Source organism: Tribolium castaneum, chromosome 5 (genome assembly GCF_031307605.1).
Source record: "Tribolium castaneum strain GA2 chromosome 5, icTriCast1.1, whole genome shotgun sequence".
In the NCBI taxonomy this organism is placed as follows: Eukaryota; Metazoa; Arthropoda; class Insecta; order Coleoptera; family Tenebrionidae; genus Tribolium; species Tribolium castaneum.
The window spans coordinates 2,391,464-2,413,415 of NC_087398.1; the positions used below are offsets into that span (position 1 = coordinate 2,391,464).

Here is a 21,952-nt window from a genome sequence, read left to right on the forward strand (position 1 = left end):
ATTACCACATTATTGCAATGCTTTCAAAAAAATTATTGTAAAAACACAGAGAAACAACGTGAACAGGCAACCAACAATACTCCATTGAGAAGAAAATCATACAGTAAAACATGGTTTATCCGGACGGTAAACGCATTTCTTTATTTTTTTGATTACTTTTGTGTCGTATTTTGTATTTTATTTCGCAAACTGTGGTTTTTGATGATAAATTCGTCAAGTGTCAGGACTGGGCAAAAAAAACTCTTAATTGTGATAAATAGAATAAAATTTATTTACAGAAAAATAGACCATATGTCCAATAACAATGAACACGCTATTGCATTACTGACATATAAAAAAGTATGAAATAGATTTCGGGTATAAAAGAAAATATATTCCGAAGGGTGTAAGGCACACGTTAATACATCGTTCACTTGCGCGGATAGAACTTCTTGGAGTTATCCTTCGCCATATCCATCAAAGTTTGAGCCGGTTTGAAGGGCAATCCGTAGGCTTTCTGGAACTCCTCCATCTTAAACACCAACCTATCAGCACCGAACGAGTCCACCCAGCGGAACGGTCCTCCAGTGAATGGCGGGAAGCCCAACCCGAATACTGCACCAATGTCTCCCTCGAGAGGATTCGCCAAAATCTTCTCCTCCAAGCACAAAATCGCCTCATTCACGAATCTCGACACCATCCTCAACTGCTTATCCTCATCCTCAAACGCACCCTTCGGCTCGACCGAATAACGCTTGATTATATCCAAAGCTTCGTGGTTCACGCTACGGCTCTTGCTTCCCTTTTCGTACACGTAGATGCCTTTGCCAGACTTGCGGCCTAGGAAACCGGCCTGGACGATGTCCCGCATGACCCCCATGTCACCTCCTCCGAATCTTTCGCCAAAAGCTTTAAGAAGGTCGGGTCCAATGTGTGAGGCTACGTCCAAACCGACTTCGTCGGCCAAAGTGGCGGCACCTACAGGGAAACCGAATTTCTTCGTCAAGGAATCCAGTTCTTTAGGGTCGACACCTTCCTGGAGCAGTCTTACGGATTCTGCCATCATGGCGGATAAAATGCGAGTTGTGTAAAAACCAGGGCCGTCTCCCACCGTAATCACCACTTTTCCTTGCTTTAGACCTACATCCACGGCCAGGGCTGTGGTGTCTTTGCTCGTTTTGTCAGTGGTGATGATTTCCAAAAGCTGCATTTTGTCGACGGGTGAAAAATAATGCATGCCTGCAATTGTTATTTGTGTAGGGACGAGAGAGAGAAAATTATTTTTTTTTTAATGAAACACTTTTTAAACGTAGCTTTTAACACAAACGTGTTGAACAGTCCACTCAAATACGCCTTCAATTTTTTTGATAATCTTCCATTTTAATAAAAATGTTTTAAAAAGTATAGTCTAAATATTTAGATTTAAGCTAAAATAAAAATATGGTGTTTTACCCGTAAGCTACATCCAAAAATGCAATAAAATAGGCAATATATCATTTAAAAATAATTTTAGCTAAAGCTGGGCTTTCGTTGCACTTATTTAAATTTAATTTTTTCTACAACTTTTTTTACAGAACCCTGGGAAATAAATTTATTTATCTCATACTTTGAAACTAATTTTGAGTTAAAACGACATTTTTGTTCCTTACCTATAACTTTATCTGGCCTGGACGAAGCTGCCGCAATTTTGGAAATTGGAATAGCGCTTGTGTTTGTTGCAAAAACGCATTCTGGGGGAATAATCGCTTCGACCTCTTTCACGACTTTATGTTTAATGTTTAGGTCTTCGAAAACAGCCTCAATTACAATATCAGCCTTTTTGAAATTTTTATAGTCAAGAGTTGCGTCTAGATTTGACAAAAATCGGTCCCTCTCCAGTCTAAAAATTAGAAAAAAAAAATTTACGAATCGTGAAAAAAATAAAACTTACCCAGTAAGTCTCTTCCTTTTAACGGCATTTTGCAAACCATTTTGAATTTGTCCAAGTCCACGTGCCAAACCCACCGGATTTGTGTCTTTCAGAATAACATTATAGCCTTTATCAACTGAGACATGGGCTATGCCGGCACCCATCAAACCAGCTCCCAAAACGGCAACAGTTTTAACTTCTTTTGACGGTTTTCCGAAACGGTTTTTCTTGCATTCGGTTTGGCCGCGGAACAAACCCATCAAACCTTTAGACTGCGGGGTCATTGCAAGCTCACCGAAAGCGCGAGCTTCGGCCTCGTAACCGGCCTTGGGGCCCTTGTCAATCCCAGTTCGAATAACTTCCAAAATCTGTACAATGAAATGGAATTTTATTTATCTCATAGAAAAAAAAATAATAAAAAATGAATGAATAAGATTTAAAAATTACCCTAAGCGGAGCTGGATACAGCCCTCCGGACATTTTCATAACTTGGGCTTTGGCCTTTCCAAAAATCTGATCCTTGACCCAATTGTACTGCAAAGCAAACTCCAAAAGCCTATCTGTAAGCTGGGACTTCTTCCTATCAACTTTCAATTTTCCACTGGCCAACTGTTTGGCAACATCAACCGCCACCGATTCCAAATACTGTCTCGTGACAGTTTCGGGTTCACCCAACCCAGGTCCCAAAGGATCAACCAATAAGTCAACAATTCCCATTTTTTTCGCTCGATCCGCCTTCAAAGTCTTTCCAGTCAAGCTCATATCTAAAGCATTTGGAACGGTGCTCAGACGGGGCAAACGCTGAGTGCCTCCAGCTCCTGGCAGAAGCCCCAACATAACTTCCGGCAAACCTAGCCCGGTTTTTTTGTCTTTGACTGCAATTCTGTAATGGCAGGACAGTGCAACTTCGAGCCCACCACCAAGACATGAGCCTTGAATTGCGGCAACGATCGGTTTGTTGCTACTTTCGATAGCGGCGAGCATTTCTTGACCTTCGCGTGATATTTTTGTGGCTTCTTCGGCCGATTGACACTTTTCCAACATGGTAATGTCGGCGCCTGCGATGAAACAGTTGGGTTTGGCGGAGATTAATACTGCGGCTTGGATCTGGGGGTTGGACTCGATCTCGTGCAGGACGGAGCCGAACTCGCCCATTACTTCGCCATTCAAAGAGTTCACCTGGAAAATTATTATTCAAAGTAATTCCTAATTATCTAATCAAAAGAATTGGCAGAAACAAATCAGGACCAAAAAAAAGCGTCTAAAAAAATTAAATCCGGAAAACTGAGAAAGAATTAATATTCTAATATTTTTAACCGATGGTAGCAAATAACCAGACACCTTGCCTTGATTTATTAAATAATTTTACAATTTCATTAAAAACTTTTTTATTGACTTACTCCAGTTACTATTTTCATAAATCATGAAAAGTGAATCAGGAAAGTATTTTTGCGCCAAAAAATCAAATGTAAAATATGATCTCATTACTTATAAATTTATTATGCATTTATTCGATACGATTATAATCTAATCAAAATATCAGCTTTTTACCAACACAAAACATTAATTTTTTGATTTGGGAATATCGTATTTTTGTCAAATTTTCGTAATTCTTTTGTTCAGTGTTTTACAATAACAATCACACAACTTATACTCAAATAAATCGAAAACGGAATTCTTGCCAGACAATTTATTGCAAAAAATCATTCTTCGGCCAACAGCTTCATTTTATATTCAATGACACTATTTTTAACATTCAACAAAAACGCCACAGTATCGTCGACAAACTCTTCGAATTCCCGACAGTACTTCTCCGGTTCGTTGTCAATACACTTATTCAAATACTTGGCCTCCTTGGTCGCATCTTGCAGTTTACTAATAATCTCTCTGTGTAGATTAACAACTTTTTCTTTAACAATTTTAAACTCTTCGGAATTATCCGAGAAACTCTTCTCCTCCTCCAACCCCATCGAAATAATCTCGTTATTTTTCTCATTAATCGTCGACAAATGCTGCAACTCGCCGCCCCCTAGCTCCTTAACCCGGTCAGCGTACCGCAACGTATTCAACGTATTTTCGCACGAACTGACTCCAGGAGACACCATCGCAATCATGCAAGTCTTCGAATTGGCCCCGATGAACGAATCGCGCAAAACCTGCGTTAATTTACTCAACCGAAACGGCAAATGAGCCCCTTTCCTCCCCAGGGCCCTTATACACTCCTTCAAAGCCAAAAGCGACTTGTTTATCTCGCCCCCTTCCATTCGCGTTGTCTTAGTGGACGACAAAGTGTCGGCCCCGCGCTCGTTCCCCGCCAAATCAATCAAAGAGAATTTTCCATGCAGCGAATTAAATTTCTTCGCCGGACGCAAATAAATCTGGAAAACGGCATGCGAACGCGAGGAGTTTTCGTTCGCCGAGGTTTGCCCCGAAGTCCTGGCCATATTCCCGTGATTAATCAACTCCAGAACTTCATTAACTGAGGACACAACCTTTTCGGTGAGGCCCACAACTTGGACCTGCTGCTTGCCGTCTTCCAGGATTTTTAAATCGCCTTTACGGTTCAACAAATCGAGCACTTTGCGCGAGTAAATCTCGAAGAAACTGCACGTTACAATCAAGTTTAAATGCCGGTATTTTGGGGACGCTACAAGTCGGAAAACGTCGGTCGCAGCCATCGCATAAATTCCCTTGTGGGCATTCGTTCGGAAAATATCGCCGCTCATTGTGTACGTTTTCCCGGATCCGGTCTGTCCGTATGCGAAACACGTGGCGAAACCGCCCTCAAAAACCGTCCGGATGAGTGGTTGCGCCGTGTATTTGTAGACGATTTCGTTGTCGCAATGCTCGTTGAACGTGTAATCGAATTTGAATAAGTGGTTTTCGAGGTATTTGGTGAGATCGACTTTGGTTTTGGGTTCGTGAACGATGATTTGGTTTTTGCTGGGCACTGTTATAACGTCGACTTCTTTCTTCGCGTTTTCGCTCTTGTTCAAAGGTCGCTTGCGGACGCAGACTGTTATGAGACGGTCCTCTATTACATCATTGATCGTCAAAGGTTTATAGTTCAGGTTTTTACAGTAATCGTGGATCATTTGGTGCAATTCCCAATGGGGGTTATCGGCGTTACGTTTGGTCAGCTCGACTTTTTCCGCTTTGAATTCCGCCTGTTTTTTGCGGCGCTCGATGCGTTCGAGCTCCAGTTTTCCCACTTTCTTGACCACATTGCTCTCGAACGAGTTGGAGATGTGCTCGATTACGGACCGCGAGGTTTGGGGGTACTTGTCTTTGAGTGAATTTTTCGGCTTAACGATGTCTTGGGTGATTCTCGACTTGGAGGATTTGACGCGATTGTTGTACACGGCGATAGACTGGCGTTTTTTCGGTTTTTCGACTAGAGCAACGTCAGAGGAACACTCACTGAATCTCTGAACGTCTGGCTTTATAGCGGCGATGTGAGGGTTTAGTCTGGTGACGCAATTAAAGTCGATTTCCTTGCCTTTGGTTTCACCTGCCTCAAACCACTCAACCCCGACTATGTCCAGCTCGTAGTTAATGCTGGATACGATTGCCGGATGCACTCTACCGTCACTTCGCTCGATGTTGATTGTGGAACCGATTTCGAGAACTTTCCCGTTCATTTTCATTAAAATCAAAATCAAAATTTTGTTGACAAATACTGTCAAATTTTGTTTTATTGCACGGTTTGAGACGCTTTTGCAAATAAATAAGCTTGTTACCAGAACAGCGTGATAAGTTGGGAAAAAATTGATAAACACATCGCTCGTGCCATTTTTACGCTAAATACTCACTTTGACTCCTGGCGAGTCTAAGACTATGACTCCAATATTATCCACAACTTTGAGCTTCGTGTGCTTCCTCTCCTGTGAGGCCATGCCGCGGATTTGTGCTGAAAAGGCCCCTGTTAGCAATATTCAACAATTCAGGTGCAAAGTGCACACATCAAAGTGCATTCGTTTAGAGAAAATTGAGGTTACCTGTGTTCTTAAACTTTATGTTAGTACGGGAAATTTTCGATAAGGCCCCAAAAAACCGTAGTGTCGACATGGTTCCAATTTTAATTGAATTTTCGAGCAACTACAAACACCAACACTCCCTACACTTCCCCAGCTTTTCAAAATGAGCCGAGTAATGAACTTTGCCCAGTTGGATAACTATTTTATGCATTCATGACTTTTGATCATGTGGGTTTGACATTGACGCTTCGAAACAGAATTCTGTAGTGGCTTTGAAACGGTTGCATAGATGGCAACACTAGATCTAACTGAAAAATTTTAATAAAAACGCCGAAAAAACTATTTCAGGAAAAATCTAATGCACACCATTATAGTTACAAAAACTTAATTTTTTTTAAATTGCAAAAATCATCTCATATGAACAGAAATACTCCACGTAGCATGCAAGACCGCAATTATGGTTGCATAACATTACAATTTTTTGCTGTTTTTTTTTTCAACCCCAGTAAAAAGTATATTTTTTTATATGTATGTTTAAACCAAATAATCACAGAATTCAGAGTACTTTATATTTTTTTCTATGCAAAAAAACGTATTAGTTATATCTCCATAACTCGTAGACTGGCAATAATTTACCTTTTTTATAAAACGACAAACTAAAAAAATAATTGGCACAAATAAACTCACTTCACAGACTGCACTCTTGCAAAAAATGCTTCAATCAATCTTTTATTGGCAACTTTTATATCTGTTCAAAGTCGAAACTTTGGTAAAGTTAATTATACTTTGAATAATTTATAATGTAATAAAAAATAATAGCAGAAATTATTTCAAAAGAACGCTAACAGGTAACGTATTGCTTTAGTGAAACTGAAAACGATGTTAATTAAAACACAAAAACGTTGAGACAAAAAATATTTATTTGAAAAAACTATAAAAATAACAAAGTAAAAAATGTATTACAAAAATACGGTTAAATAATAATGTACGATTACATTGACAAAATAAAAACGCTAACACAATCTTTGTTCAGTCTTTGGTAAAATAAAAGAGCCTCTCTAACTTAGATCATTGGTTAAAGGTGAAGTTTTACAAATATAGACTTTCAAACAGCCCGCATTGACTTCCGAAAACCTGAAAACAGTCCACTTGACAATAATTATTTGATTCAACAGAACGACTTACTTAAGCCTTCTTGCTTGCAATCGTTCAATAACAGCTGGCTTAATTTTGGGAACCCCATTCTCACTATGCTTCCCTCGCCCTGTGATAACACTGAGCCCTTTCGAGTTTAAACTATCGTCCCTCAAGTGTGAAATTTGATCGTCCAGAAAAATATCCAAGGCCCGGATCGCCTCCTTCACGTAAAGATAATGCAAATCAATTGTATCATTACTTGGATATTTCCTGTAATTTTCTTCTAAAAATGCAGCAGCTGCCCGACTGTTGGCTTCATCGTGCAGTTTCGTCTGTATTTTTGCTTCTTCAAAACAATCATGGGCAAGCCTGTGTTTCCCCTCCTGTTTATACTGGTGAGCCCTCCGATTCAATTCGCGTTTCTTCTCTAAATGCTGTTGGGCTTGTTCGCGGTAAAACGCCTTAAATTTTTGTAATAATTAATCAATTACGAGGCAGGGAAGGTAAAATTTGTACCGCATTGGTGGTCGCTTGATGAACTTGAGGCAGCTCTTGAAGTACACTTGAAGTTGTAATGACTCCTCGTGGAGTTTGGCGCTCGTTGCTCCTTTCTTGGACGTCGGTGTATGAGGGGCCATCCCAACAGCAAAACAAGTTACCGAAACATGTAAAAAGAGAGTCGAGAAAGCGGTCACAGAGAGACACTTCTTCGGAATCGTCGTTGGTGATTGCATCGATTGTTGCATTTAGGCTGCAATCACACTGGTAGTACTTCCGAAGTAGATAATCTCGAGATTTGTTAGGGAATCGAGTCGAAAGTTGGAAAATTGCGTTGGATTCATCCATAATCCACTATGGACTTTTAGTGCTGAGACACAACAATGCAGTAGAGTTTAACTGCGATTGGCTGCACTGATAATAAAAAAACACGTGTGAGAATGACTTCACTGGCTTCACTTTTTACATAATATAATATTACTCGCGTTATCAAAGTATTATGTACGAAAATTGCCAAATTTTTCACTTAATCTTTGGTTTTTCACACGCTTGCTTGAGGCCTTATCTCTGCTTAAGAGAAGTTGTGACTGTCACGAGCACAACCAGCGAGCCAACGTTTGCCGATTCTGAGTGAAATTTCGTGACAATTCCATCATTCTTTGTTGCTGTTATCACAAATGTTGTGCATGCTTTTTTAGAAAAATAATAGTTATCCTCTAGTGTAGCTAATTTACATAAACATATTTTTGTTTCTTCGCAATCCCAACCAATCACACACTTTGCCGAAGACTTATCTGTTCCATAATTTACGGGATTTATATTCATTAAGTTAAAAAAATAAAACGGATTTGAACAGAGGTTTTGAATATTTTATTAAGTACCTTATGACAGTACCTACATACATTTTTGTTTTTATTTGTTTTTCTTACAAATGTAAAATAAAATTTTCCTAGAATTTTCAAGCAATTACGCCGAGTGACTAATATATGAATGTATTCATTTCTTTTGGAAATTAAAGTAGAGTGAAAAGAAGACTTGAAGATAAAAACACGTAAAGGTTATAGCCGCGATTTTTTCGGGGAAAGAAAAATAAACGAAAACTTATTAATTAATCCAAAAGAATAATGCGCACTCTAATATAATCCTAGCTTTCTACAACACTTCCTCGGCCAGAAGTGAGTCGAATTGTATCTTAACTTTCAAAAGCCCTGGATTTACCATGGAATATCTGGAAATATCCCGCAATTAAGTAACCACGCAAGTATTATCAAAATCAAACTTGCCTCAAACCCCTTGCTTTGAGCCTTTCACATACCGCAGGTTTAATTTTCGCAATACCACCGACACTATGCTTTCCTTGACCCGTTATCACCATTAGGGACTTAACATCCACAGGTCCATTTTCTAACTGTTCGATATTCTTATCTAAAAATTCATCCAGGACCCCAATAGCATCACCAACCGTAAAACCGTGAAGATCGACGCAGCTCTGATTCGAAATCTGTTTGAAACATCTTTCGAAAAGAATCTTAAACACCATTTTACTCGCTGCTTCGTATTGTTGGAAGTGTTTCTGAGCTTGAGCAAAGTTTTGTTGGGCGAAATGTTTGTTTTGTAATTTTGCCCATTTATGAGCTTCATGCAGGAACTTTTTCCGTTCTTTGAGATGTGTTTTGGCCTTTTGGCGATACGTGGCAATGGAAGATGTTTCAGCTCCGTCAACTACACAATAATCCTCCATATTTCCAACTATGTAAGTTTTATCATCTTCAATGTACTGAAATAACCACGTCTTCTTCTTTAACAAATCGATCAGAATCGGGTATTACCTCGGTCGAATAGTCAAAATCACCTCCCAGTTCTTGTAGAATTTTTCTGAATTCGTCATGTTCGTTTACCAGTTCATTTAGCAACTCGTCTTGTGCTTCCTTCTCCCGAAGAATTGCTTCAATGCAAGCCGCATACAATTGTTTACCGATTGAAACAGGAATTTCCACAACTGTTACAAATCCAGAAGGGATAAGGAAGTCCGAATCCGAAAACATCTGGGCAAGTTGGGTAATCACTTCTTCTCCGAGTTTTATTTTGAAAAAGCCTTCATTGCGCTTGATTGCTAACTGGTTTCCTTTCCAAAAAAATTGTTTAAAACCGTTGATTATATAATCAAAAAAGCGGCGAAGGTAACTCTTCTGTGCGTAATCACTTTTTCTTCCACCAAACATTTCAGGTTCTTTGGTTGAGGCGGAGTTGCACATTTTTACACTTTCTGAATAGAGGCGATCGATCACACTCCAAAGGGCAGTAGGTAAATAAACAATGAACAAAAAAATAATGTTTCCTTTATTCAGACACTTTGTAAATCCGATAAGATAATACGATAAAACTGATTAGGTTTTTCATATTGTTTCCATTAATAGTGCATTCAATTAGCCAGTAATCATAATCTTAACGGTGAAGTTCTAAATGCGCTATTGCCGAACTCAGAATTTTTCGAAATCACAACTCTTAAATACCCCGGATTGATATGATTATACCTGAAAACATCCTGTATTAACCGCTGTACACAAAAAATCGGTGTTCCTTTACTTCAGATTCCTTTCCTCAAGTCGTGCAATGACTGCAGGCTTGATTTTGGGAATTCCATTAGCACTATGCTTTCCTCGCCCTGTTATCACCCTCAGCGAGCCTCTCTTTAGAGAATTGTTCCTCAGAAATTGTATTTCCTGATCGAGAAATCGATCTAAAGCTTCAAGGGCTTCTTTCACATAGAGGTGATGAAGATCGATTGTACTTTTTGTAAAATTACGTGCTTGGTTTTCTTGCAATACAACAGCAGCAGCATTGTTATTGGCCGTCTCAGCCAGTCTTGCTTGCAGTTTGGCTTTTTTAAAGTAATGGTCAGCAAGACTATGCTCTCCGTTTTCCTTACATTGATGAGCGATTTTGTGGAATTGCCGTTTTTTGTCAAAGTGTCGCTGAGCCTTTCTGCGGTAAAACTCCGCTGATTTTTCCTTAAGAAAAATTCTGTAGCAGTGAAACGCCAAATATTACAAATACCGGAACGTCCTCATGGACAGTCCTTGTGTGGTGAACTTGAGGAATCTCTCGAAAGACTCGTGTAGTTGATTTATCTTCATCCACATTTTTATCAACGAAAAAATCAAATCTACGATTAAATGGCTGCTGAGAAATAACCAAAGGTTTTGGTTTTCGTCTATTTTGAAAATCGTCGGCATAATGAGTAAATTTTGCCCCTGTTTTTTCCTTAAAAAAAATTCAGTAATTTTGTGAAACACCTAAGTATAACAAATATCGAAACTTTTTCATAGACAGTTTGTGTCTGATGAACTTGGGGAATCTGTTGATGGACTCGCTTGCTTAGATTATCTTCGTCCACATTTTTATCAACAAAATCATCAAATTTACGCTGCTGGGAATTAATACAAGGTTTTAGTTCTTGTCTATTTCGTGTACTATTTCGAAAATTTTCGGCATAAGTATTCGGAGAAATGTTTTCGGCACTAAAATTTTGTTCTACACCACCGTCTTCAACACTTTCTGTTATCACATTATCTTCATCGAGTTGTTGACTACAACAGCAGCAACAAAGTTTTTTAACTGAATTAAAAACAGTTGCAAGAAACATTGTTCGTCGGTTTTCACTGAAATTTATAACTACACTGTTAAACTATGATTGCACCGCTTATTAAATACGAGAGTATTGTAATATTATCTGATAAGATATACAGAAAAAAGATCGATGAAACTAGATTTATTTCAGAGTTCGGGTACTCCCAGTTTCCAATGATATTAAACAAGGCTGACAGCCTAATGTTCTTATAGTTGCAGAAACATTCCCTCACATTTCAGAATTGCAGTAAATTTAATTATTGAAAAAATGACACTTTCTGTAAATTAAGTTAATCTGAGTGAGTTTTGTATCAAAAACATTTTAAACTCCTCATAAATATCTGAAATACCGTAATTAATTTAACGATTTTTTAACATCTATTTATGTAAGCTTTAGGCTTTTGGTTCAAAAAACTGAAGGCTAATTGGATAAAAAATGTCCAAGCCTTGTGACTTGATAGAACGTGCACCAATTAATCAAACAGGTGATACAAATTATTGAATAAATCCCGCTGTCCCATCGCTACCTCCGCCCATGCCTCCGCTTGCATGACCCAATACCTGCCGCTCTTTGCGCAAGTCCCTCGTAACGCGCCAACAAATACTATAAACGTAAACGTAAACCACGCATTGAATCCCAAACCGCGTTGAGTAGTGAATCGACCACGTGTTCCCGACATGGTCCCAACCCCCAAAATGCCCCGCCACTAGCCCCAGCACCATGACCTCCGGCTCGCGCCCCAACGGAGACGTCGGCGACGCCGACGGCGCCGTCAAACTCAAGCGGAAAATCACATTGTTGAATGGAGTCGCGCTCATTATCGGCACCATCATCGGCAGCGGCATCTTCGTCTCCCCCACCGGCGTCTACCTGAGCACCAGGTCGGTGGGCGTCTCCATCATCGTGTGGTGCCTCTCGGGGATCTTCTCCACCTTGGGCGCCCTCTGCTACGCCGAGTTGGGCACCTCCATCACCAGGTCCGGGGGCGACTATGCCTACATCTACGTCGCGTTCGGGCCTTTGGCCGCGTTCTTGCGCCTCTGGATCGCTCTACTGATTATCCGGCCCACCACCCAGGCCATTGTGGCCCTCACCTTCGCACAGTACGCCGCCAAGCCCTTCTTCGACGACTGCCAGCCTCCGGAAAACGCCGTCAGGTTTTTGGCGGCGGCCTGTTTGTGTAAGTCCGGTTTTGAATTTTTGAATCTAGGAGTGACCTCTTTCGGGAAAGGGTGATACTAACGGGTTCAGCCGCCCAAATTATGATAAAATATTGGTTTTTTTACTTGAAAATGATTAATTTGCTGATGAAATAGCGTAAAAACGAGGGATATGGATTTGCGTGACGTCGGGCGCCCACATTTCCCTCGAAGAAAGTATGATGCAACAGCGTCACAATTGAGGTGATGCGTTCAAATTTAACAATAGCAACATAGATCCGTACTTTTTTATTTAAATTATTTGCACATTGGAAAGCACATTCATTATTCATTTCACTGTCTAGCTGGAAGGTATAAATAATTAAATAAATTACTCTATCAGTCCACATATTTATTTATTTGCCGCCGTTTTATTGTTGTATCGATTATTAAAGTTATACCTACTTGCCTATTGTTTTATTCATTTTTTGTTTGTTTCTGAAGTTCTAATTTTAGTTGTCTTACAAGAATATTTAAAAATTTTCTAAACGTATAGTTTTAGACTATTATTAAAAAATGCAATTTAATTAGTCACACAGAAATCAGCATTTGCTATTAAATTTTTGATTTTTTTCTCTATGCATGTAAATTTTTTCATTAGTTTTTTTTCAAGTAAAGTGCACCAGTACCATTATATCCCACCTATCACCTTTTCACAAAAGCATAAAAGTTGTCAGGCTGTGCCACTCTTTTATGAAAAAATATAACCTTGAACGTTCTAATGTTTACTTTATTATGCAAGTTCCCAATGTATTATTAGTTGTATCACATTTTACGTTACATTGTTGAGAAACCATTATAGCAGTTCACACACTTGCAGTTTTTAAATGCGCTATCTGTAGTTTAGAGCAAAAATAATTGTTTTCGATATTATTTAACAGTTTAATTTTCTCAATGTTAAAGTGATGTTTTTAAGAAATTATTTTTGTGGATAACACAAACAAATAGTTTTTCGGTGAGAAAGTTCTGACATTAAACATTGCTTAGAGAAACAAATTTTTATTATTTCTGAGACACAATCCCGACAAATCGCTGATAAGAGCCATTGTTTTCAATTTCAGGTCTTCTGACGGCAGTTAATTGCCTGAGCGTCAGATGGGCTATGCGAATACAAAGCGTCTTCACCGCAGCTAAGCTATTAGCCCTGATTGTGATCATTCTCACAGGACTTTACGATGTAGCAATTAATGGTAAGTAGAGATTAACAATAAAGTCGCTACTGCCTGTGCGTGACCACAAACATGAATTCCCTTCACCTGATGCTTTTTACATCTTGACACACTTAAATCGAATTTTCATTTCGCAAACTTGCTCACTGCATAATCATTCGTCCGAGCAACTCTAACATTTCACTGGACTCGCCCTGAGTTAACAAATTAATTCTGTTTGTCCCGACAGTGCATTTATGCGATCAAATATTTAATTTCTTGAGTTGAGTCGCACTTGACCTCGCCGACTGAAATTTTGCAGGTCACACTGAGAATTTCGAAAATGCGTTTGAGGGAAATTACGAAATTTCCCAACTCGCACTCGGATTCTACTCCGGATTGTTCGCTTTCGGAGGCTGGAATTTCCTCAATTTTGTAACGGAAGAACTCCAAGATCCGTACAAGTGAGTATGCGACTCATTTAATACATTCAAGCGAAATAATTCAATCACCGGATCGCACAATACGACTTTGATGGATGATGGGAAATGAGACGAATCTGATTAACAAACTCGGTTAATTCGATTCAAAAGGCTGAATTCGGGCGTAATTGTCTAAGACTGCTTAAGGAAGGAAAAAACCAGTGACGTGATCTTTAAATGGATGAAGGGATTCTTGAATTAAACATTGTATTTTCTCGCCACCGTTAAAAGTATTTTATTGTAGTTCTTCTCACTCAAACGTCCGCTATAAATCGAACGTGATTTTAACCTGATTGAGCTACTTAAATCTAGGACGAGAGGATGCGTCTTGTGCGCTCCACTTCTCGAAATATTAAAAGAATGCAATTATGTGCGAGAATTTACCATCAAGGCGCTGTTCGCTGCGAATTTAAATGTAAATTTCGAAGTCAAATATCTCCGAACTGAATACGAGTTTTTCACTTTTCTTTTTTTAATGCCTAACTTGTTATGTAAGTGAGAGTAAATTACAAAATTAGAAAATACACGCAGCCTTGAATTTGATAACACAAGTTGATGGGTTTTATCACTTTTCTGATCGTCAGCTTAGAAGTTATTAAGCAACGTGTAATTTTTTCCCAATTTCTATTTATTGAAACATCAATTTTATTTTTCGATTAAAGCCACGTGCGGTTAATGATCGATAAAAATGCTTTCAGTCCCCAATCATAAACTGAGTCTTTAGTAGAATAATGGTGGATTTTATTGCCCCTGACTTACACATTTTCAGGAACCTCCCTCGTGCCATATGGATCGCCCTTCCCATGGTGACCGGCGTGTACGTCCTTGCGAACGTCGCCTATTTCGCCGTGTTATCAGGAATGGAAATTGAAAGTTCGCCGGCTGTTGCGGTCTCCTTCGGCCTCAAAATGTTCGGTTCTTTCCACTGGCTAGTTCCAATCTTCGTCGCTTTGTCCACTTTTGGCGGAGTTAACGGAATTCTGTTCACCTCTTCGCGGCTGTTCCTCACAGGATCTCAAGAAGGACATCTCCCCGACTTATTCTCCTTCATTCACGTTAAACGCATGACCCCCATACCCTCACTGATATTCACAGTAATGATCCCCCAAAGTTTAGCAATTTTTAATGCCCTATTTTTAGTGTGTAACCTCTTTAGCAATGCTTCTAGTCAGTGATGTCTTCGTTCTGATAAATTACTACGGACAAATATTATGGTTTTCTGTGGCGGCAAGCATTGCGGGAATGTTATGGCTGAGATACAAGCAACCCGATATGCCAAGGCCGATTAGAGTGAACATGAGTATCCCAATAATATTTTTGTTCTGTTGCGCGTTTCTTGTGATATTCCCCATACCCTCGCAGCCGTGGAACACAGTCATTGGAGTGGCCATCACGCTGTCAGGTACTTAATTACGGAATTTTGACAAAAATAACACATTTTTAGGCATCCCTGTGTATTATTTATGCGTCAAGTGGCAAAATAAACCGGAAAAATTCAACCAAACTTCGCGAAAATTGACGGAAATACTCCAGAGTATTATGAACGTGACTTCACCACAAGCGGAACAAACACTGTCCCATTCTTAATTTATTTCAATTGTAGGTTTATTTATAAAAATTATAATTTTTTACAGTGTCGTATTTGCAAAAATACCTGTATGGCAGTATAACATGACTGTTTCTTTCAATAACCAATGGTGTGAATATTTTCACGGTTTATTACAAAAAAAGAAACATGAAAAATGAACAATATCTTAATATAAAACACTGCAGGCGATAGAAAACTATTACGGAAAAAATTAACTGGAATCCTACCAAAATAAAGGATTTTCATGACGAAACAACTTAAGACTCATCGGGAGTATGCCAAGCGAGACGTTCCTCATAAAACTGAATAACAATTTGTGGACACTTGACGTTTGCTTCCTTAGCTGGGACTAAATCGGTCTCGTCGGTTCCCTTCCACTTCATCAGAAACATCAGCTGTCCTGTGGTGTCTGATGCTCCTATGATTTTCTCGGCTTGGTAGCCCCGTTCAAAGCCGACTTTTGATTTACTCTTGGATGAACTATCCTTCCCCTTTTCAGATTTCGACTCAGACTTTCGCTTTTTCTTGGATTTTTCGTCGTCATCGCCTTCTGATTTCTTCTTTTTCTTGGACTTATCCTCGTCGTCAGATGAGTCAGACTTGTTTTTACCATTTTCGTCGTCGGAATCTGCGTCTTTTTTTGAATTCTCTTTCTCGTCCGTGGAATCTGAACGACGGCGAGCTTTCTTCGACTTGGGCTCGCCGTCGGAGTCCTCCGTTTCAACCGCATGCTTCTTGGGCCTGCCTTTTGATTTCTTTTCAGACTTCTCTTCACCGTCCTTGGATTTTTTCTCTTTCTAGGGATACACAATTAAATAGATTTCGGGTCGAAGTGGGCTGGTTTTTGCTTGGCTTATCCAATAAACCCACCTTTTTTTTGTCACTATCCTCGTCCGCACTTTTCGTGGTGGAAGACCTCTTCGCCTTGGCTTTGCGCGACTTTTCAAATTCCGCTATGAGATCGGGACAATCGAGATTGTCTTCGGGTTCCCAAGTATTATCGTCTTCGCTATAACCTTTCCACTTGAGAAAATATTCGACCTTTCCGTTTACGACCCGCCGGTCGATAATTTTCTCAACTGAATATTCCTCCTCGCTCTCGCTGTCTTCTACCTTCTTTTTGCCCATTTCTGCAGTTTTGTTTGCGAATAACCGGTAAAGCGATGCTGACTGCGTACTTCTGGAACAATAAGTATTGCTTGCATTCAACTTCGTTACTAAAATGCTGACTAGTTAAGGTAGTGGATAATAATGCGATTGGAGCCGTTATTTACTTACTTTCAACTCTGGCTCTTAAAAAGCCACCACAAAACACCGCCGAAAAGATCCTTTTAATGGCGCTGGAAATATGGCGGGTGGCGGTTAAGAAAAAAATGGTGCCAACACAATTCAACCAATTAAAAATTGTCCAAAAACGACTCTCAGAGTTTTAAAAAATATAGCCAGGAGTTACAACTCTCATACTGCGCTCTCTGAATGAAGAGAAAATCGGATTGTTGCGAAATAAGCCTAGATTTTTTATAAATCGACGTTGAATGGCAGGCTTTAGGGAAATTTTGCGTTATTGATTGTTGTCATTTGCATTAAAGTGTGGTTAGGGAAACGTCAGTTTGTGTTGTATTTATTATTTTACGAGTTTATAAATGAGCGCCGAAGAAATGGAAAAATCTCAACTTGCAGCCGTTCTGCAAATTTTGAAAAAATACAATTTAAAGGTGAGCTTATGGCGAGTAAGCACAACGTAACATTTTTCATTAGGGCACTGAGGAGCTGCTACGAAAGGAGGCCAATCTCGGTAATAACATAGCTGATGGCCCTTTGCAACAAAATTCAGACGTTAGTAGCGTTCTGACGGGGTACAAGAGTGACGGAGATCCAGAAACCTATGAGGACTCTTACATGGAGTTAAAGCGTTTTGTTGAGGGCTCCCTTGACATTTACAAACACGAATTAGGCATGATTTTATACCCAGTTTTGGTCCACATGTACCTCGAATTGGTTTATAATGGACATACGGAGAAAGCGATAAACTTAATGAAAAAATTTGGCCCCGAACAAGACTCGTACTATCAGGAGGATCTCAGGAAGTTGGCTTTGGTCACAAAACGGGACCATATGAACGGGAACGAATTGACAGACACCTTCAAATCAAACCAGTTTATTATTCGAATGTCGCGTGACACTTTGTCACTTTTAAAACGTCACTTAAACGACAAAAAAGCGTCAGTTTTGCTGAACATCATCCAGGAACATCTCTACTTTGATATGTACGAAGGCGTAGCGAGGAACAAAAGCCAGATTGATGCCACGTCAGGTGCCGTTGGGGGAGAGGCAAAACGACAAGGTTCATTTTCGTTATCATAATTACAATAAACACATCAAAATTCCAGATAATAAAACCAAAGTCTATTACGGCATCCCCAAAGCCCCCGACATTCAGGCACTAGCAGCGCCAGTCGAAGACGAGGACGAAGGCGGCGAACAGGACAATCCGGACAAACCTAAGAAGAAAAAAGCCAAAAAAGACCCACTTTTCTCGAAAAAAACAAAAAATGACCCAAACGCTCCACCGCCTGATAGAATTCCAGTCCCGGACATGAGAGACCACGATAAGTACGAAAAAGTGAAGGCGTACAGAGAGGCCTCAAAGAGAGTTACGTTAGGCCCGGATTACCTCCCTTCAGTTTGTTGTTACACCTTACTTAACGCCAATCACACGTTAGTTGAGTTTATTCAGTGAAAATATTTTCTTTATCGGGGGTTTTTTAGGGTTAATTGTGCTGAAATCACCGAAGATTCGAGTATGCTGGCGGTGGGTTTCAGCGATTCAATTGTTAAAGTCTGGACACTTGTGCCTCAAAAACTGAAGGCTATGAAAAGTGGGGAGCAGCTGGAGGATGTCAATGTTGACGTAGAGGATGTCGTGGTAATGTTACATTTTTTTTTAATAATGAAATCGATAAAGTACATGAAAAAATATATAATCAATCAAAATTAAACGATAAGTAAAACTAAATCAGTAATTTCGATTACAATTTTTTGTTCAGAAAAGACTTTTATTATTACTACAAAAGTAATCACTCATTTTTTTAATACAACATTAAATATATTCAAAGTTAAGTTGAGATTTTAGTTTTCGCCCCCATCAAGTCGATAAAGTAGACACCGACTTAAATTAATCGACTACTTGAATAAATAGCGATAAAAATAGGTCGTTGCCGTGTGGAAACCGTCAACATGTTTAAAATCGCAAAATAAATGACTGGAAGGTGTATCATTTTTATTCATTTAAACAGTGTACTTAAAGAAATCTGCCAAGATAGCAACTTATCTGTCATCTTGGCCAGGTTCCAAAAACTTACATGTTTTCAACATGCAGGTGAGAATGATGGATGAAAGGTCCGGTGAGACTTCCAGATCGCTTTACGGCCATTCAGGGCCTGTTTACTCGGTATCATTTTCCCCAGACAAGACTCTCCTTATCAGTTGTTCGGAAGACACAACAATAAGATTATGGTCGTTGCAAATATGGACTTGTCTGGTGGTCTACAAAGGACACATGTTCCCCGTTTGGGACGTCAAATTCTCTCCCTTGGGCTATTACTTCGCTTCGGCGTCGTACGACCGCACTGCGCGACTTTGGGCCACCGACCATTACCAACCGTTGCGATTATTTGCCGGTCATTTCTCCGACGTCGATGTAAAAATTATCAATTTTTTTTTAATATTTTTTTACAGAAATTATTAATTGTAGTGCGTCCAGTTTCACCCAAATTCCAATTACGTTGCGACCGGTTCCAGCGACCGCCGCGTCTGTTTGTGGGATTGTACGACGGGAAATCATGTCCGACTTATGACTGGGCATAAATCGCCCATAATGTCTTTGGCGTTCAGTGTTTGTGGGCGGTTTTTGGCTTCCGCGGGGGTGGATTGTAAAGTGTTGGTTTGGGACTTGTCCCATGGACACTTGGTTGCAGAACTCACCGGGCATGAGAAGCCCATCCATGCACTTGCTTTCAGCAGATGCGGGAATATTCTAGTTTCAGGAGGGTTGGACTGTTTGCTCAAAGTTTGGGATTTTACCAAACTGACTGAGGAAATCAGCTCGGAGGAAGTAAATGTGTCGCATAATCCCGATGTGAGGATCGGGGATGATTATTTATTGAGGAGTTTTGCGACGAAGAGCTCGCCATTGATCAGCCTTCACTTTACGAGGAGGAATTTGCTATTGGCTGTTAGCATGTTTGATGGTGTTAGCACTTAGTTTATTGTAATGTGTATTATTTACCTTGATAAGAAATAAATTTTTTAACGATTTTTTTGGGGTTTGGTTTATGAATCGCTTGAAATAACACTAAAATGTTAAAATAGAATTCCGAGTTGAAAATAAACAGTGTCAACAACATTAAAAATGTTTGCCAGGACTTTTGCCAAAAACATTCATAATTTCTCTATGACGAATCAAACATTTTTATAATTAATATTCACACCGATAAAGTCGGTTATTCAATACTTGAAAAGAAAAAAGTAATGGTCTTGTACGTCGAAGTAATTACTTTGGTTGAACAGACGTATTTTTGGCGTCCAATCAAGAATAATATAAACAAGGATTTATTTTCGAAACAAATTTGTTGTGATAGAAAATTAATATCGTTACAAATTTTTACGCTTTGACTGGTTGTTAAAAAACAAAATAAATGTTAAGGTGCTTGTTTTAACTTTTATTTGAATTAATGTACATGTTTGTAGCTTGTTTTGTTGCGTTTGAAATTAATTTATTTGTGAATAACGTTACCTAAAAATTAGGCAAAGGATATGAAATTATTCATTAAGCCAATGTACAGGGTGAGTCTGCTAAAAGTATTATTTACAAATATACTATTTCAAAAGTATTAATTACTTTTTTTCTATACATGTAATTTTTTCCGAATATTTCTCCCTTTTCGTTATAATTAAAATTAATAAGACACCGTATGTGGAACTACGGCAGGGCCCGAAATGCCCAAAAAATCCAGCTAACCTACCTCAAGCCTAACAAGCGAAATCAAAGTAAACACATATTTTGTAAAAATATCATCGAGCGAACAATGCCAGTGGTGTGGCAGTGAACTTGTTTACGTACCTATTTTTCGAATGAACTATTTGAAAAAGGTACCTCAAAAATTCGCATTACGTGTGCTAAAAATGACTCGAGCATAAGCAAACCCAAAAACAACACTTGAAAATATCTGGAAACTGTTTACGGTTGGGATGATGGAGTAAACCCCACCCCCTATAATACGTCATTAGCTGAAAGCTGTGCAGCGTTCAGCCAGGTCCTGGAAAGCAGAGCATCTTAAGCGACAACGTTAGAAGCATCTGAGTGATATTTGATTCCCGATCGCTGCTGCAACACTAAGTAAGATATTTTTACGCTCTTAATTATAACATCGCAATTAAAAGTTGCTTCCTAAACTAGTTATTAAACTGGAAAAAAAAATAAAATTTCACAATTTGTGTGAAATATGGTGCACTTGAAGCTTTGGCCGGTGGGGCTTTGCATAATTTGCACAAATAAAATCATAAACATGTCCGGCTAAGTTAACATACTGCATACCTGTGTTAAAAATAAGTGTTTTCGGAAAATACGAAATGAATTGAGAGCATTGAATACATCGATTCTGGAAACCATCCAATAAACATGAAATTATTTATGTTACTAATCAATTTTTAAAATAGTTATGACAGGATTAAGGAAAAAATTCCAGGTCTTAAGACGTTAAACTTGGGTGTGGGTGTTACATATATGGGTACCCCCATTTGTTATTGAAGTGGTGGTTAAAAATAGCCGGCATTTATCATAAATTTTGATTTTCCAACGTCTCCAAATTATTCGCTTATTAAAATATATTGGCACTCGCTCACATTCTTCCATGGAATTGAATTACACCGAAACGAAATGTTCTAATTGCAATTGGCAACAATTAATCCGTCTGTTTCAGTATCATGCCAAACGCAAACGAAACCGGAAACCTCCTGACAACCTACTTGATCCTTATTGCTCTATTGATAGCACTTTGGGTGCTTTATGCCGGACTTTTGCAGTAAAATCTGTAAGTATTCCTGACCTATTTTAATCACTGGCACGATATAGATCACGTTTGGCAGGCACTGCTCTAAATTTAGCCATCGGTATGTTTACATCCTTCATTACGCCTGACATATGCATCATTAACTTTTGTTATTGCGGCGCAATAACTGCAATTTTTACGTTCCAGGGCCATTCAACTATTGTCAAACGGACCACTAGCCTAATTATGGAACAGCCGTTTAAGCAGTCATTTGTATTTTTATAAGTATTAAGACAGTACAATAAGAAAATGTAAATAAAGTTTTGTTTTTACGAGGTTTTTTTGTTCGGGAGG

The 21,952-nt window shown here is 39.0% G+C and overlaps 6 protein-coding genes and 1 long non-coding RNA gene across 12 annotated transcripts; 3 read left to right on the top strand and 4 right to left on the bottom strand.

Annotated features, from left to right (window-relative positions):
- Nucleotides 1-247: 247 nt before the first annotated feature.
- On the bottom strand, nt 248-6,096 carry Mtpalpha (Mitochondrial trifunctional protein alpha subunit). The gene is made up of 6 exons (XM_968437.5): nt 5,887-6,096; nt 5,701-5,798; nt 2,336-3,067; nt 1,910-2,256; nt 1,629-1,858; nt 248-1,218 (listed from the first exon to the last, which is right to left on the bottom strand). The coding sequence occupies exons 1-6, from the start codon at nt 5,954-5,956 to the stop codon at nt 410-412; spliced, it is 2,286 nt and encodes a 761-aa protein (XP_973530.1). The 5' UTR covers nt 5,957-6,096; the 3' UTR covers nt 248-409.
- Nucleotides 3,564-5,630, bottom strand: LOC103313266 (kinesin-like protein Klp10A). Its single transcript, XM_008196111.3, has one exon. It carries the CDS (start codon nt 5,533-5,535, stop codon nt 3,592-3,594), a length of 1,944 nt encoding a protein of 647 aa, XP_008194333.1. The 5' UTR covers nt 5,536-5,630; the 3' UTR covers nt 3,564-3,591.
- Nucleotides 6,097-6,767: 671 nt separating the features above from the next.
- LOC103313264 (uncharacterized) lies at nt 6,768-11,572 on the bottom strand. 4 transcript variants are annotated; one of them, XM_064357127.1, is made up of 8 exons: nt 11,069-11,572; nt 10,558-11,021; nt 10,087-10,511; nt 9,330-10,034; nt 8,784-9,277; nt 7,519-8,728; nt 7,051-7,463; nt 6,768-6,999 (listed from the first exon to the last, which is right to left on the bottom strand). In XM_064357127.1, exons 4-6 carry the CDS (start codon nt 9,753-9,755, stop codon nt 8,653-8,655), a joined length of 996 nt encoding a protein of 331 aa, XP_064213197.1. In that variant the 5' UTR covers nt 9,756-10,034; nt 10,087-10,511; nt 10,558-11,021; nt 11,069-11,572; the 3' UTR covers nt 6,768-6,999; nt 7,051-7,463; nt 7,519-8,652. The 4 variants fall into 4 exon arrangements, with proteins under 4 accessions (XP_064213197.1, XP_008194331.1, XP_064213198.1 ...); XM_008196109.3 differs by having other exon boundaries at nt 10,558-11,572; XM_064357128.1 differs by lacking the exons at nt 6,768-6,999; nt 7,051-7,463; nt 7,519-8,728; nt 8,784-9,277 and having other exon boundaries at nt 9,823-10,034; nt 10,558-10,764; nt 10,820-11,021.
- Nucleotides 11,573-11,716: 144 nt separating this feature from the next.
- On the top strand, nt 11,717-15,630 carry JhI-21 (Juvenile hormone Inducible-21). Its single transcript, XM_968370.5, has 6 exons — nt 11,717-12,311; nt 13,392-13,520; nt 13,801-13,942; nt 14,730-15,054; nt 15,101-15,362; nt 15,405-15,630. Exons 1-6 carry the CDS (start codon nt 11,852-11,854, stop codon nt 15,545-15,547), a joined length of 1,461 nt encoding a protein of 486 aa, XP_973463.1. The 5' UTR covers nt 11,717-11,851; the 3' UTR covers nt 15,548-15,630.
- Nucleotides 15,631-15,660: 30 nt separating this feature from the next.
- On the bottom strand, nt 15,661-16,978 carry LOC662223 (heterochromatin protein 1). 3 transcript variants are annotated; one of them, XM_968335.5, is made up of 3 exons: nt 16,827-16,978; nt 16,419-16,728; nt 15,661-16,345 (listed from the first exon to the last, which is right to left on the bottom strand). In XM_968335.5, the coding sequence occupies exons 2-3, from the start codon at nt 16,674-16,676 to the stop codon at nt 15,806-15,808; spliced, it is 798 nt and encodes a 265-aa protein (XP_973428.1). In that variant the 5' UTR covers nt 16,677-16,728; nt 16,827-16,978; the 3' UTR covers nt 15,661-15,805. The 3 variants fall into 3 exon arrangements, with proteins under 3 accessions (XP_973428.1, XP_008194329.1, XP_008194328.1); XM_008196107.3 differs by having other exon boundaries at nt 16,419-16,746; nt 16,827-16,966; XM_008196106.3 differs by having other exon boundaries at nt 16,419-16,777; nt 16,827-16,958.
- Nucleotides 16,979-17,142: 164 nt separating this feature from the next.
- On the top strand, nt 17,143-19,865 carry Taf5 (TBP-associated factor 5). Its single transcript, NM_001170732.1, has 6 exons — nt 17,143-17,263; nt 17,307-17,892; nt 17,939-18,266; nt 18,318-18,474; nt 18,928-19,248; nt 19,303-19,865. Exons 1-6 carry the CDS (start codon nt 17,207-17,209, stop codon nt 19,810-19,812), a joined length of 1,959 nt encoding a protein of 652 aa, NP_001164203.1. The 5' UTR covers nt 17,143-17,206; the 3' UTR covers nt 19,813-19,865.
- A 922-nt stretch (nt 19,866-20,787) lies between these two features.
- LOC135266414 (uncharacterized) lies at nt 20,788-21,930 on the top strand. The gene is made up of 3 exons (XR_010334459.1): nt 20,788-20,946; nt 21,530-21,640; nt 21,806-21,930. It is a non-coding gene; the product is annotated as an uncharacterized LOC135266414 (long non-coding RNA).
- The last annotated feature ends 22 nt before the right edge of the window (nt 21,931-21,952 follow it).